The sequence below is a fragment of the Rhinolophus sinicus genome, chromosome 3 (genome assembly GCF_057876585.1).
Source record: "Rhinolophus sinicus isolate RSI-liver-muscle chromosome 3, RSI-T2T, whole genome shotgun sequence".
Taxonomy (NCBI): Eukaryota; Metazoa; Chordata; class Mammalia; order Chiroptera; family Rhinolophidae; genus Rhinolophus; species Rhinolophus sinicus.
In genome coordinates, this window is record NC_142503.1 from 10441575 (window position 1) to 10456302 (window position 14728).

The window sequence follows — 14728 nt, forward strand, 5'->3', positions numbered from 1 at the left end:
TCTGTTATCTCACTTTCCGTAATTATTTAATTTGTTAAGCACCCAGGCATTTAAATTTGATGTTCTCATCAAAGTGCATTTGTTCTCTATGAGGATAGTGGTGTCTTCCAAGGGACAAAAATTGGGGGGTGAAAACTTTTGCTTTTTACAAGCACATACATAACAGATATACAGTATATCTGTGGTATTACTACTTCATTTGGGGGGTGATTACAGAAAAAAGTCCAAAAAGTTTCTTTGGGGAGAGGGCAATAATAAAAAATGATTGAAAAACACAGCCGTAGGACTTAGTGAAAATATGATGAAGCATCTAAGTACACAGCACAGCATATATACTCTGCGTTAGCTATTATTATAAATATCATTGATAATATTTGTTCTCCCAATCTTCTTCCCTTTCCTCATGGACGAGCGTTTCTCATGTTCTCAGACCTGTCAGAATTTCCTCTGAAATTTGTTGTTTTATTTTTTTGCCTTCCATTTGATGATAATCTTAAGATTATAAATAATTGTATAGTGGTTCCTCTTTGGAACAGTCCTGCAAGAAGGTTTTGTTGCCCATGTTGGCACCCGTCTTTTAAGGAAAGTGCTCTGCTGTGGGTCAATAAGGAATAAAAGAAGAGTGGGAGAAAAAATGTGAATGACACAGTCAGACCAAGGGAAGGTCAACTGGTGTGGCATCGTGTTGTAGCAGAAAGGGGTCCCCGAGTTCCAACAGATGAATGTATTGGGCAGGCCGCATCCTCACACAGCCTGAGGTGGGGGGGTGGCTGTACCAGAACCCAAAGAACACTGGCTTTAGCAGCCATTACTACCGTATTTATGTTTTGACAGGCAGTTTAATGTTGACAACATAATGTCATCTGCCATGTTTCGTTAATGCTGTTAATTTGAATTTTATGTGTTGTATTGTTTTTGTGTCTAATTGGTTATTTTGTTTTGGGCTAATTGTTGAATCCGAGCTAAAGCACATGGAGTTTGTTTCCAGGTTTCCATTTGTGCATCACTAAGTAACAATACACTAAAAATAATTTAAGTCCGTGTATTCGTGGTACACGATAATGCTGTTTTCTGTAAGTAAAGGAATGTTTGCAGGTTTGAAGAGTTACTGTAACGGACTCCTAGAACCATAAACTATTTGAGCTGCTAGAAATCACGTAGTCTACCCATCTCCCCTACCAGATGTGGACACTGAGCCTCCTAGAAGAGACGTGACTGTTCAAGGTCAAAAAGTCGGGGAGATTCAGATTGAGGTCAGAGATCAGTGTGGCATGCTTCTAACTAGGTGCTCAGTACAATGTGTGAAGCTCCCTCCAAAGGCAGACCAATGGTGACTGCGGCCAGGCCACCAGGGCAGGCCAGACACAGACTAATGGGGAGTTACTGCTGTGTCTTGGCTACCTGTGAGGGAGGAGGACGGGAAATGGGCAGGGATGGCGGGAATGACAGACTCGTTACAGAGTCATAAATGACAGTGGACTTCCCTGTCCAGGTGGTGTCACCCATGAGCTTGGATTGTTGCATTACTCTCAACATTAGCCAACAAATCCCTAAAACTCTTTAAATCGAAGCCCGTTCGTGCTTTTGTCCTCTGCTTTTGGGCTGTAAGCTCAGGCCACCTAACTGGGCTATATACCACTGCGTAGGCAGGACTGTGGGAAAAGTGCTTCTCAGCTGCATGTGAGAGTTTTGATCATAACTTGTGGAGCACAAGGAGTTCAGTCGTTATATACTTGGTTGCTCATTATATTCGTTTTCTTTTGCCGCATAACAAATGACCACAAACTTAGCAGCAGCTTAACACAGGGTACATTGATTATCTCATTTTCCTTGGGTCAGAATTCTGAGCTGGTCTTTTGTTCAGGGTCTCACAAAGCTGCAGTCAAGGTGTGGCCGGCACTGGCCTCTCATCCGGGGTTTGGGCCCTCTTTAATGCTCACTGGGTCTTGGCAGAATCCATGGCTTTGCAGCTATAGAACTCACTGTGGCTTCTTCGAGACCAGCAGGAAGTCTCTCCTGAAGACTCTTGTAAAGGACTTACCTGTTTAGGTCAGGCTCACCCAGGATCAGGTCCCTGTTGATTAAATGCAACTCATGAAGGAATTTACTTACATCTGCAAAATCCTCTCACCATCGCCATTTTCTGTGGCTTCGCGGCAAGTTGCTACTTCTGCCTACACTCAATGGGGCAGATTACCAAGGGCGCCGGTGCTGGCACAGCCTGTTTGGGCTGCTATGATAAAATACAATACACTGTGTGGTTTATAACAACAGAAATGTTTAATTCTCACATTTCTAGAGGCTGAAAAGTTTGAGATCCAGGTGTCCAGTGAGAGCCCACTTCCTTGTTCATCAATGGCCATCATTTCCCTGTGTCCTCACCTGGTGGGAGAGGCAGGGAGCGTCTCTTCTGTGAGGACACTGGTCCCATTCCTGAGGCCTCCGCGCTCCTGATCTAATCACTTCCCAAAGACAAATCACCTCCTGACTCTGTCACATTGGTGATTGGATTTTCAGATACGAATTTGGGGGACACACACTTTTAGTCTGTAGCGGGTGCCAGGGGGGGTTATCTTAGAATCCTGCCCACCACGGTCACGGGCCTTCCCTCTCTAGGCAGTGAGTGTGGTTCGTATTTATAGACTTTCATGTGATGTTTAAAGAATGTTTAGCAATATTATTGTATATGTTCATATTAAAAGTTAGAAGAGTAGAAACTGAGCGGTCCGCCGAGGTAAGATTATTTATTTTAGGCTAGGAATTCTCAAGCTCGGCACTATTGAACTTTTGGGTTGGGTAATTCTTTTTTGTGGGGGGTCTGTCCTGTGCGTTGTGTGATGGTTAGCAGCATCCGTTGCCTAGATGCTAGTAGCATCCCTTCCTCAGTTGTGACAACTACACATGATACCAGACATCGCCAGATGTCCCCTTGGGTGGAGAAGCACCCTCAGTTGAGAACTGCTGCTTTATAAAAATGAAGTAGGCTTTTTGTTTTGTTTTGTTTTGTTTTGTTTTGTTATTTTTTTTACAGGAAGAACCTATTAGAACAGGGAACTTTTTAACTATTTTTTAAGGTAACATAGCTCTTTGGAACCAGCAGGCTCTTTTTTTTCTGATAATGCCTCGTTCTTAGATTTGCATTTGTCTGTTAGTGGAAAATGTGTAGGTTATAGTTGCAAATAGAAAAAAAATAATAAAGTAGATATGTTTCACAGATGTACTTTCTTCGTCACATGTATGCCAAAATTAGATTACGTTATCATGTTTGACTATATTTTATAATCTCATCTGAGTTCGTAATCAAGTGATATGATAATAAGGCTTTAGTTCTACTGTGACATAGGCCAGGTGTTTCCCAAAAGATATTTAATGCATAAGACAAGAAACCTAATCAACTCCACTCTTGGTATGGTGGCCCCTTTCTTGGACACGAGTGATGTGGCTTGGGACAGAGTGAAAGGTACGGTCTAGTTCTGAAATGACAAACTCAAAAGCTGTCCATTCCTGTTTGCTCTAGGCAAAGGCAGCTCAAGCATCTCATCCGACGTGAGTTCAAGTACAGATCACACACCGACCCAAGCCCAGAAGAATGTGGCTACCAGTGAAGGTAGGCATCTGGGGTTTGTTACCTCTTTCTTGCCCTCTCTTCACAGTGCTGGCTGTTTTGGGGAGACAAATAAAATGCGTGAGTCTGAGTTGGGTTCTACTGAGTGGGAGCATATGAGATGCTTAAATTAAACATGAGAAGGCAGAGGTTTTCCCAGGTTCCTTGTTTGTTGTGCTGCTGTCACTGTCCACTAACGTTGCTACAATGGGATTTCGGTGTCTCGATTTCTAAGGCAAATGCTGATATTTTGTGAAAATATAATAAGCTGACTTTGGGGGAGCCTTTATGATATTATATATCTTGTTTTTCAGTATGGAAAATGTTATGATTGTAAAATGCTTGTGCTGACATTGGAAGTTGTGCAAGAACATTCAAAATAGGCACACTGGAATCCCAGCCTGTGACAATGGGAAGTTCATAATCATGTGATTTGTAGATCTTGAGCTAATTAATCACTGATAGTTCGGGGTGGGAAAAGAGGTTTGTTTGACAATTTAAAGAGCAATGAAAAAGCCCTGCCTATCAGGACAGAGATTGGCTGCACTGATATTCTTGATGAAGAATCTGAGTATATGTAGTGGTACATGTTGAAATTCAACTTCTTCCCAATAGCTGAGAAGCTTTTGAGTTATTGATTACTTGTTCGAGTGTGGAAATGATTGTCTCTGTGGTAGTTATTTAGTGGAAAGTTGACCTAATTATGGAATCAGCTCCTTTATTTTAATGTTAAATACAATTAAATGGCTTCCTTTCTGAAGAAGCGTTCTTTCCAAACTAATTGTCAAATGAGGTCCAGTGTAAGGCAGCAATCAATGCCATTTATCATGAAAGACTCTTGGGGAAGTGTCAGCTGATTTCCATGACGTCGTACAGAATGTGCTTTCCAAAAGTGTATAGGGTGCTGTGGAAGCGCATTTCCAGTCTTTGTTTCGGAAGCTGAATTTCTGCTGCTTATAATATTGGGAAGTATGCTCACGGCCCGATGTCAGTCGTCTCCACTGTGTGATTGCTCTTGATCTGCGTCACAGTTTATGCATTAATGGTGATGGTTTCCCTCTCCTGTGTATGTCTTCTCTTTGGGTGTTCTTGGGCTTGGCTTGTTTCAAGTAGCACAAAATTACCTTCTCTGGGTTAATTATCCCCAGATTGGTATACAAATAGCTTTTGTAACTGGATTATAGTCCCGTGTGTTTAGTGCCTTAGCGTTGTTTTACTAATATTGTGAGGCTAACAGATTGGGGTTCTCAGTGAAGTGAAGTATACCAGGTAGCAACCCATTTTTAATTTTCTGCGGGTTAATTCCAGTATGTGCATTAGATCATTCTTGAAATTCAGCTAAGGTAATGTGCAAATCAGGTAAATTGATTCTAGACGTTTGCTTTTGAGGCTTTCATTCTTAGAAGCCAGAATAGAAATCAATTGAATTTATTTACGATCCTCTCTACTCAGAAATCTATGTTTTATAAGATTATCACTTCTTTTCATCATTATTTTCAAGTCATTCTTGTCACAGTCATTTGTATAATTTGAGTGCTTGTGAAAATAGAAAGTTAAAAATATGTTAAATAATCCCTCTGTGTTTCCCTCTCTGGATTTAAGTTCTCTTAACATTTTGTCTACTTTTTAAAAATAGAATATACAAAAATATATGTGCTCTGTTGCAAGGGTTTGGAGAAGAGACTGTGGGATGTCATGCATTTAAAAATATCTGCTTTTTATGCTTCAAAAAAATTCTAGAGGGATTAAAATTTATTAATTTATTTTGCCTTTTCCTTAGCAAAATTATTTTGGTGCAGGCCCACCCAATGTTTTGTATATTTTTGTCACAATGTATTTTCTATCATTCTGGGGGTAAAATCAGGAGAGAGAAATGGGAAAATGTGATGTTCATATGAAACAGAACCTTTAGCAACTGGGCTAACTTAGTATGAAGTTTGTTTCAACTTTTAAGTAGAAGAACCCCATCCCTATGAAAGGTGCTCTTCATATTTCTTGTGTATCTGAAAAATTATCAAAGAAAGTGTTTTTTTGCTATTTGTATGGATCATTTTTTTCTGTTTTTTTTCATCAGTGAAAATTAAAAATATTGCAATGTAAATTAGGTGTGGGTGTTCATTACATTAAAAATGTGTTTTAGGGGTGTTTGCTGCGTATATGGTCTCATATTATCAGCCTGGTTTTTCAAGATGGAAGAACAATAGCCAATGCTAACTTTCTCAATACATAGATAACAGAGTCCACTTGTCAGGATGAGCAATTAGGGTGTCACATCCTCTGATCTCCACAGGGTGAATTTACCTGATAACAGTGTGCATTTCTTCCTACCAGAAAATACCTGTATTCAACACGCTATCAAAGAAACAGAAGGTGTACTTTGATTTCTTATCCATGCTACAGAGGAACCAACTTAAGAATGCTTGTCTGATTCTCTTCCCACTGTTTTCTAGAACTGTGTTTAACCTTTGATGTTAAGAAAGTATTGGGTGAGTGGTGTACTTCCGGAAGCTGTTTGATTATGGTTATTTTCTTCAGTTCCTGGATCCTCTTATGATTTTTCACTTCTGAATGCATCGGTATGGTCTTTAGGAAGCACAAGCAGGATCCTCAGTTTTAAGGTCTGAGTGATATTGATTTCTAAAAATGATATCTATTGTGAAGAATAATATTTGATTTTCCTGCTACCTTTGAAAACCGTGGCCAGACATGTAATAGCTGAATTGGAAGCATTGTGCCACAGGGGTGGACTTCCCCCTGATGGGATGGATGGGGAAGGTAGGTGGTGGTGGTGGTGGTGGTGGTGATGGTGGTGTGTGTGTGCACGCACGTGTGCACAGGTGCATTTGTGTCCACCCTGCACAAAATAGCTAATGGCACAGGCATTATCTCTTACCAGGAAGCATGTAGGTAACCACTCTATGCAAGGTATGCTGGCAGAGAAACTGAGGATGTGGGAGGTGAGGGAAGGGAGGGGCACTCAGCTGACATGCGCTTCATCTGGGCTGCTGGTGGGAATGGAGAGTAACTGTAAAGAGACATGAGGGATCTTATTGGGGGGATGACAGTCTCCTAACATTGGGTTGTAGTAGTGGTTTCTCAACTCAGTAACTTGACTGAAAAAAATCATTGAATTGTGTATATGAAAAAGGGTGTTGGGGGAGCTGCTGCTTCTGCAGGACCTTCAGACTTGTATGTACATCATCAGAAACTGTCCCCTGCGAATGCAGCCTCCCAACTCTGGGACCAGGTCGTGAACTGTGGTCTGAAGAGACGAGTGTTGGCCAATGCAAAGTGCAGGGCTGCTGGCTGAAATCTTCTCTGAGATGCTCTGACTTTGGGGCCAGAACTGGCCTGAGAGCCATCATCGCGAGTCTCTAGAGTGGTTTTCGTAGCCCTGAGTATGGTACCTGGTCAGAGTGGATGCATCATAGCACACTTTGTCCCCTGAAACTCTGAAGCCATGAGAGATTATGGTTTTCCGAACTTTTTCTTTTTTTCTTTTTTTGGTAGCTTTTCCTGGATAGCCTCTAACCACAGCTCAAGTATTCTAGCACCCAACCACAATGGTTGAGGCGTTGCATTTATTCACTCTAGCAAGTCTGTTTCTTTGCTAAGGACTTGTGCCCCTGCCCTCTAATGTTCCAACTAATCCACTTGGGGTCATAAGGCTGTTCCCTAGGCATGATGGGTACAGATGGTGATACAATGTGGTTTTAATCCAAAAGAGAATGTCATTTTAACCTGTTAGTAGGATTCTGGTCCCAAGTCTCAGGCAAACTTCCATGCATCTTTATTTTGTGACTCTAAAGGCACACCCCCTTTTAAGGAATTGGCAGCTCACAGTGCTTTTTCCTTGATAAGTGGTATAGGTCTTTCTTTAAAGCCCATTCTATTTCTTGTGACAGTTTAAGTTTCTGATTTCCTGACACTGTAGGGGGTTTGGGTTCAAGTGTAGAAAGTTGGAAACTTTCCATTTTTCTAAACAAAATCTGCATTCCAGCATCGTAAGCCACAGCATAATTCTTTCCAGTTGTGTTACTATTCTTTCTCTTCCACTTTTTTTCCCAGTCTTTTCCATCCACACGGTGTTCTCTCTTGTACTGGAAAGAATGGGCTTTGACCTTCACCTATGAAAGTCACGTCCAGCCCATGGTTGGCATAGAGTGCACAGCAGTCAGCCTTGAGTAGGAGCAGTTGGGTTGGATTAGATCATGAAGATACTTCCTAGAAATAGTAAGCTGTGCTTGGGCTTCTTTCACAGAGCTGGGGGAGGAGGGTATGTGGATGTCGCTTTAAGGGTGGCATCTCACAGACTCCGTCTCCCCTCCAGCTGGGAGAAGGTGAAGCAGTTAGTTCCAAAGCCAGATGTAATTTGCTGACGAAGAATCAGCTTCATCTAGCTGCTCTTTAACCATATTCAAGTTCAGATATTGAATTCACTGACCAGACAGTTTATAAGTGTGATAACTCTTTATAAGCTTTGGTTATCAAGTCAGACAACCATAAAATCATAGGGGTTTTAGAGCTACAAAAGGTTTTGGCAATTTTCCGATCTAATGCACTCATTTTACAAAGAAATTCCTGTGATGCAGAGAAACGAAGAGACTGGCTCAAGATTATACATCTAAAAAAATTATCAAGCAGGAGTTTGACGCATTATTGTTTTGGTGAGAGATGGTCAAATTAGGAAAAGCATAGCCTTTTTAAATAGCTGTTCCTTTCTGAGCATGAAACTGTTTCATTCACTGTCGCCCACCTGATTTCTAGCTGCCTATTTTGAGCTGGTTGCTGAGCTGGGACAGGCTGTTTAGAAGAGTTTGAGGAAGGTTGTGGAGCCCAAATAGGTCTGTAGTTCTAATGGGAGGAGAGGATCTGCTTCAGATGGTAAAAGGATCATAACCTACTTGAGTAGATAAGCATTTTACCTGGAGGTGGAAACGCTACTTTTAAGTTAGCTCTTGATTTTAAAATAGGCTTTCAATAGATTTGCTTAATATTGCTTGGTGAAATTGCCCATTAAATTAGCTCCCTGAAAGAAGTTCATTTTAAAATGTTGCATTTCAGCCATGTGAAATGAGTTGATTTATGAAAAACAAAAACAAACAAACAACAAGCTGTGGTAATAATCTTTCCATGGAACCTAAAATCACCAGTTTATTTATAGTCATGGGTTCTCATATTTTCAGTGCCCAAATTAGACCAATGCTAAATAGAGTTATTTTGAAAATGCTCAAGCATCTGGCTTTGTGTGTATTCTCTTTGTCTTCCTTATATTATCTTCTTTCTACTTCTTGAGTGTACACCTCAAACAAAATTCATGTGAATCACTCAGAAAGGAAAAGATGATGCTTTTAACCCTAGGTGGATTCTGTTTTCTAAAAACCTGTTTGACTATCCAACAAATTCAACAACCATTTTTTGGGAACACTTATTATTTCAGGCTCTTATTAGTGCTTTCACAAGCATTAGTGCATTCAACTTTGTTTCATAATCACACGTCTCTTCAGGAATAGATATTAAAGTTTCCATTTGGAAGATGAAAACAGCGAGTCAAAGATAGGCTATTAGCCCTGATTTCTGACTAAGATGAATTCTTAATGCTTGCCTTGTAACTGTCATGCAAATCTACTAAGAATTTCTTCCTAATCATTTTTATAATTTTATATCAAAGTATATTTGGAAAGTATTTATGATAAATACCTTTTCAAAAGCCAACTCCTAATTTTGTCTAGTCCGCCGATATTATACAAGGAAACATTTCTGTCGTCCATGTATATAGCTTAGAAATTGACTTTAACTCCTTAGTTATAGAAAGCAAAAGTCAGTATTTCAAGCTGCTTTTATACCAAACTGTTAAAGTGCTAGTTTTCAGGTTACCATAACTGTGCTCTTAACATACTGCACCAGAGAAACTTAGGGTCTGAAATGGACATTTAAGTTAATCATGATGTAGGGTCTAGTATATAAGGTCGGACAATTAAGTTCGCGAACTCATCCTAGAAAAAGTGCTACATACCTCATTACTAAATATCACTATGGTCACCTTCGAAGTACTCCCCATGGGAAGCTATGCACTGATGCCAGTGCCTAGTCCACCCTTCAAAGCAATTTTGGAACTCTTTTTCTGGAATGGCCATCAGAGCTGTCGTTGTATTACCCTTGATGTCCTGAATGTCATCAAAATGTCTTCCTTTCAATATTTCCTTTATATTTGGGTAAATAAAGAAGTCATTGGGGGCCAGATCAGGTGAGTAGGGAGGGTGTTCTAATACAGTTGTTTGTTTACTGGCTAAAAACTCCCTCAGAGACAGTGCCATGTGAGCTGGTGCATTGTCGTGATGTAAGAGCCAGGAATTGTTGGCGAAAAGTCCAGGTCGTCTAAGTTTTTCACGCAGACTTTTCAGCACTTCCAAATAGTAAACACGGTTAACTGTTTGTCCAGTTGGTACAAATTCACAATGAATAATCCCTCTGATATCAAACAAGGTTAGCAACATTGTTGCAACAAGTTCGAAAACTTAATTGTCACACCTTGTATGTAATATAAGACTGCTTGTTTTATATTACATGTTGCTTATTTTCCCTTTAAAATAGTTAAAACTATTTTAAACTATTAAAAACAGTTTAAATATTTTACTATTTAAAATATTTAAATAGTATTTAATGGTCTTTGATTTGAAATATCCACAAGTGGAAGGTATCCATCTCAGAGCATGTGCCTGGGAAGACTAGAAACATACCTTGAGTCATGCAGTCTATTACAAGTGAATGAAACTCTATGACACAAGAGAAAATAGAGTGTAAACGTAGCATAGGAGGAAAAATTAAAAGTAAAGAACTGGGAAAAGAAAATGACATCAAAGAAATCTCTTCTAAAATAGTTATAAAACAGCATCTATTCCAATTGGAAAGTTGGGTGGGCGCCTTACTGGGAGGGAGAGATTCTGAGACCAGGAATGTGGTGTGAGGAGGTTTTACTCTGAGGGGGGTGGTGACTGATTATTATGAAGATTTGTTTGCCTTTGAAAATTAAATTTTAAACTTATCTCTGAACATTTCAGGATCCTTTAGGAAAGCTTCGCAAAGCTTTCACTGTTGAAGCTTAATGTGTTTTAGTAATTAAATGAACAACTGGCTGCTTTGTGACCAAGTTTCTTTTATTGTTTAAGCTACAGCCTAATTGTAAGTTAGGTCACTTTTGAAAAACTGTACCAATTACATCTAGCGATTTGAGCATGTTATAGATTCAGTGTGACCAGCTTAATAAAGAAGTCAAATTTGCATTTGATTGGCTGAAACAGTGGAAAGCTCATCAGCTGGATATCCACAAAATTGTTAAGTATGCCTAGAAATGGACAATGAAATCCTAAATGCCATCTCAGACTCAAGAACTAAATTTAATTTCTTGAGGGAAATATCTTCCAAAATAGATCATCCAGAATGGCTAAAATGTCATTTACTAGTCTCAGAAGGAAATTAGGGGTGTGTGTGTGTGTGTGTGTGTGTGTGTGTGTGTGTGTCTGTGTGTGCGCGTGTGTGCCTGTGTGTGTGCGTGTGTGTGTCTGTGTGTGTCTCTGTGTGTGTGCGCGCATGCGTGTGTGTCTGTGTGTATGTGTCTGTGTGTGTGTGCGCGCGCATGTGTGTGTCTGTGTGTGTGTGTGTGTGTGTGTGTGTGTGTAAGGACATCTTAAAGTAATACTTGGGACCTTCAGAGTCTCTCAGTGTCTTTTTTTTTTTAATTTATTTTTTAAATTTATTGGGGTGACAATTGTTAGTAAAATTACATAGATTTCAGGTATACAATTCTATATTGCATCATCTATAAATCCCATTGTGTGTTCACCACCAGAGTCAGTTCTCCTTCCATCACCATATATTTGATCCCCTTTACCCTCATCTCCCACCCCCCACCCCCCTTACCCTCTGGTAACCACTAAACTATTGTCTGTGTCTATGAGTTTCTGTTTCTCATTTGTTTGTCTTGTTCTTTTGTTGTTTTTGGTTTATATACCACATATCAGTGAAATCACATGGTTCTCTGCTTTTTCTGTCTGACTTATTTTGCTCAGCATTACACTCTAAAGATCCATCCATGTTGTCACAAATGTTCCTATATCATCTCAGTGTCTTTATATAGAGTCAGGAGAGAAAAAACAATTAGATCTTTAGTATTCTAATCCTATGGCCAAAGTTATGCTGTTTATTTCTTTCACCTACATTTTGCCATTTCCAAAAAAAATCATTCGATAGATCATTGGTATTTTCCAACTAGAGACATTCTGGTTCATCTAAGTACAACTAAGTATATTTGTAAGAAGGCTTGGATTATTCCTAAGATATCTTATCAATAATGTCAGTATTTTAATTAAGTGGGAATTTATGGAAGAATGTACTCTAGGTTCAGATACCTTTTTTATGCAGTTCTGGGGGTACAAAATGTATGTCAATCACAAACTGGAAGAACAGAGAATGACCCCTACCTACCATCAGATGTGTTTTGTTCTCCCTGAATAATTTTCAAAACTGATTTTCAGTTTAATTTAATGGATTTAGGTGGAGCGTCCGCCCTGCAGCTTCTGAGTCTCCATCATTTGCTATTGTCTTAAACAAGCATCCTTTACAATATGACTGTTAGCTCTTTGGCTCCCTAAGGAATTTGATTTTATGGCCAGATTCAGTGCTTCCAGAACCTGATCAATGCTGGGTGGTATAGCATTTAGTTATGAAGTGCTGTATGTTCTTTGTACTAGGTTTTCAATCAGTTCAATCAGTTCAGGGTGGGGTAGTACTGTGTCTCAACAAGTGATCTGAAGATGTGCCGTTGTTGGAAAGCAAGAGAGCTAAGCATGGGGTGGAGGAATTGGGGTGGGCATCGTGGCAGCCTGGGACTTGGTTTTCTGCTGCCAGGGGAGAAGGCGGAAGTGTGGAGAGGAAGAGACAGCATGGTGTGGAAGGTTGTGAAGAGTTTGGAAAAATCCATCTGGGTTCATGGGAAAAGTAGAGGCTTCTAAACAGACCCCTCGCTGGCAACGTTGAACAGATTCGTTCACAAGTGCTTCAAACATCCAGTTTTCACTAAAACATTTAGTTATGGAGTGCTGTATGTTCTTTGTACTAGGTTTTCAATGGGTCCATGTCATTGGACATGTCAGTAACATACAGGCTCTCACTCTATGACCTTTCTCTGGGTTATTTGGAAGGATTTACACTAGTGGGCCGACTTCTGGGCTTATCTAAGGGGAAGAGGGAATGTGGAGGAGGTGGCTGCCAACATTTTAGGATAAATATCCTGATTTTGGACACAGTCTGACCTTAAAAATCAGGTTAACATGTCTGTTTACTTCCTCTTCAAGTAGGAAATAACTTCCTGAGGATAAACTGCCTCGGAAGTCCTCACTTCCCAAGGCTGTTGGGCTGATTAACAAATAACAAGAGAAAAGCACTTTAGTTGTAAAGGGTATTCCTGTACATCCCATGTATTTACGAAACATAGAAAATCTGCAGTATGAAGGGAATAATGTACAACTTATTTAGACATTATCTGTGATCGTTCAGAGATGATTGAAGAATTGGTGCAAGCAGTGCAGTCTGTGGGAAGTAGATAGTAACACAGTTAATAATTATAAATGTAACTGGGAGGCTTTCTACTGTTGATAATTGCTACTGTCTTCCAAGGTGAGGTGGGCCACCTGGTACACGGAAGGGCCTGTGTCCTTCCAAATTTCTGCATGTGTTTGAGTATGTGAGTTTTCAAGTATGGGCTTTAAAAAAACAGATTTCTCTCCACAATAGAGAAATTCAGAGCTGCAAGGGAAGGAAACACAGGTGGTATCCAGGAGAGTGAAGGAGGAGATGGGTGGGTGGATGGATGATACAGTTGGGGGGATATTCCAATATTCTGGGGCTCCTGAAGGTGACACCTTCCTGTGTCCCCGAAACTCTTCAGTCCATCTTTTCTAAGCTCACAAAGTGCTTGATAGGAGTGGATTTCCTGTGGAAATCAATGAAGGGCTGGCTTTTGAAACTTAACTTGCCGTTTTTTGTCACCCAATTTAAAATAATGAAAGCCAACTTCTGAAGAATCCGTCAATTAATACTCCCTTACTATTATACTTAGCATAAATTTAAGCATTCTATTATGCTTATATTCTATTGTCTATAACAGTATTTTGTATAGCTTATATTAACTTATGTAATTTATATTAACTTTTCTCTGTTGAGTCTAATTACACCTTGTTTCAATTATTAGTAATTATTATTTTCTTTTTGATGCTTGACTTTTCACAACTTCTGAAGAAAACCTGTAAACATCGCTTCTGGCCTTTCAGCACTGTCCTTCACACTGTAAAACAATACTTGCTTTCTGACCACAAAAGAATGTTCTAGATCCACCCTATTTTTTTTTTCCCCTGCCCAAGACAGAATCAGTCATGCCCAAAGAGTCTGGGTCCTTTTAGTGGAGAAATATATTCAAGACATAAATCTTGGAATCAAGCAAAGGATTCCTGCTGTGGTGGGCTCACTTTTAGTAGGGTTAAAAATGGAGAAAAATGTATTTTTAAAGTACTAGTACACATTGATTTTATCAATTTATAATATCATGTATTGTAAGTTCTTGCACTTCACTTATATTCCTATAGTATGAAGTTTCATTTGCCACTAAGACTTTCTGCTGCTCAGCAACAAAACCTGGAACTTATGTGGGGCCTTCCCCATCAGATCTGCAAACATGCATGATCTGTAACAGTGACAAGTAATAAGCAACAGCTCCATTAAGAGATCCATTTCATAAGAGTTTTGTCTCTGCTTTCAGCTGATACATTCATGGTGTCATTCCTGCAACTGAACTTCTTTGAGGAAGGAACTGTGTGTTATCCAGCTTTGGATATCCAGTGGCCTCCACAGAATTTTGACATACAGTAAACATTTAATAAATGTTTATTGAATGAATGAGTGGGTCTTATTCAAGATTTGAAGAAGGAGTAGCCCTCTTGAATAAGTTATCCAGCTGTAGTCATAAAGCGTGTGACCTCGAAAGCTATACAAAACCGAAGTACTGTATGAGAGGTATACTTACTTTTCAGAAAAATAGAGTGATGCTATTACTTAAGGAAACTTGAGGTG

The 14728-nt window shown here is 39.7% G+C and overlaps 1 protein-coding gene across 3 annotated transcripts in view; it reads left to right on the forward strand.

Annotated features, from left to right (window-relative positions):
• Positions 1–14728, forward strand: part of FBXL7 (F-box and leucine rich repeat protein 7) — a 346693-nt gene that overhangs the window by 93667 nt on the left and 238298 nt on the right. For all 3 annotated transcript variants that reach the window (XM_019753542.3, XM_074329060.2, XM_074329059.2), the window contains one exon: positions 3518–3607. In XM_019753542.3, the coding sequence (XP_019609101.2) occupies positions 3518–3607 (90 nt within the window). Of the gene's footprint in view, positions 1–3517; positions 3608–14728 lie in introns of those variants that run through there.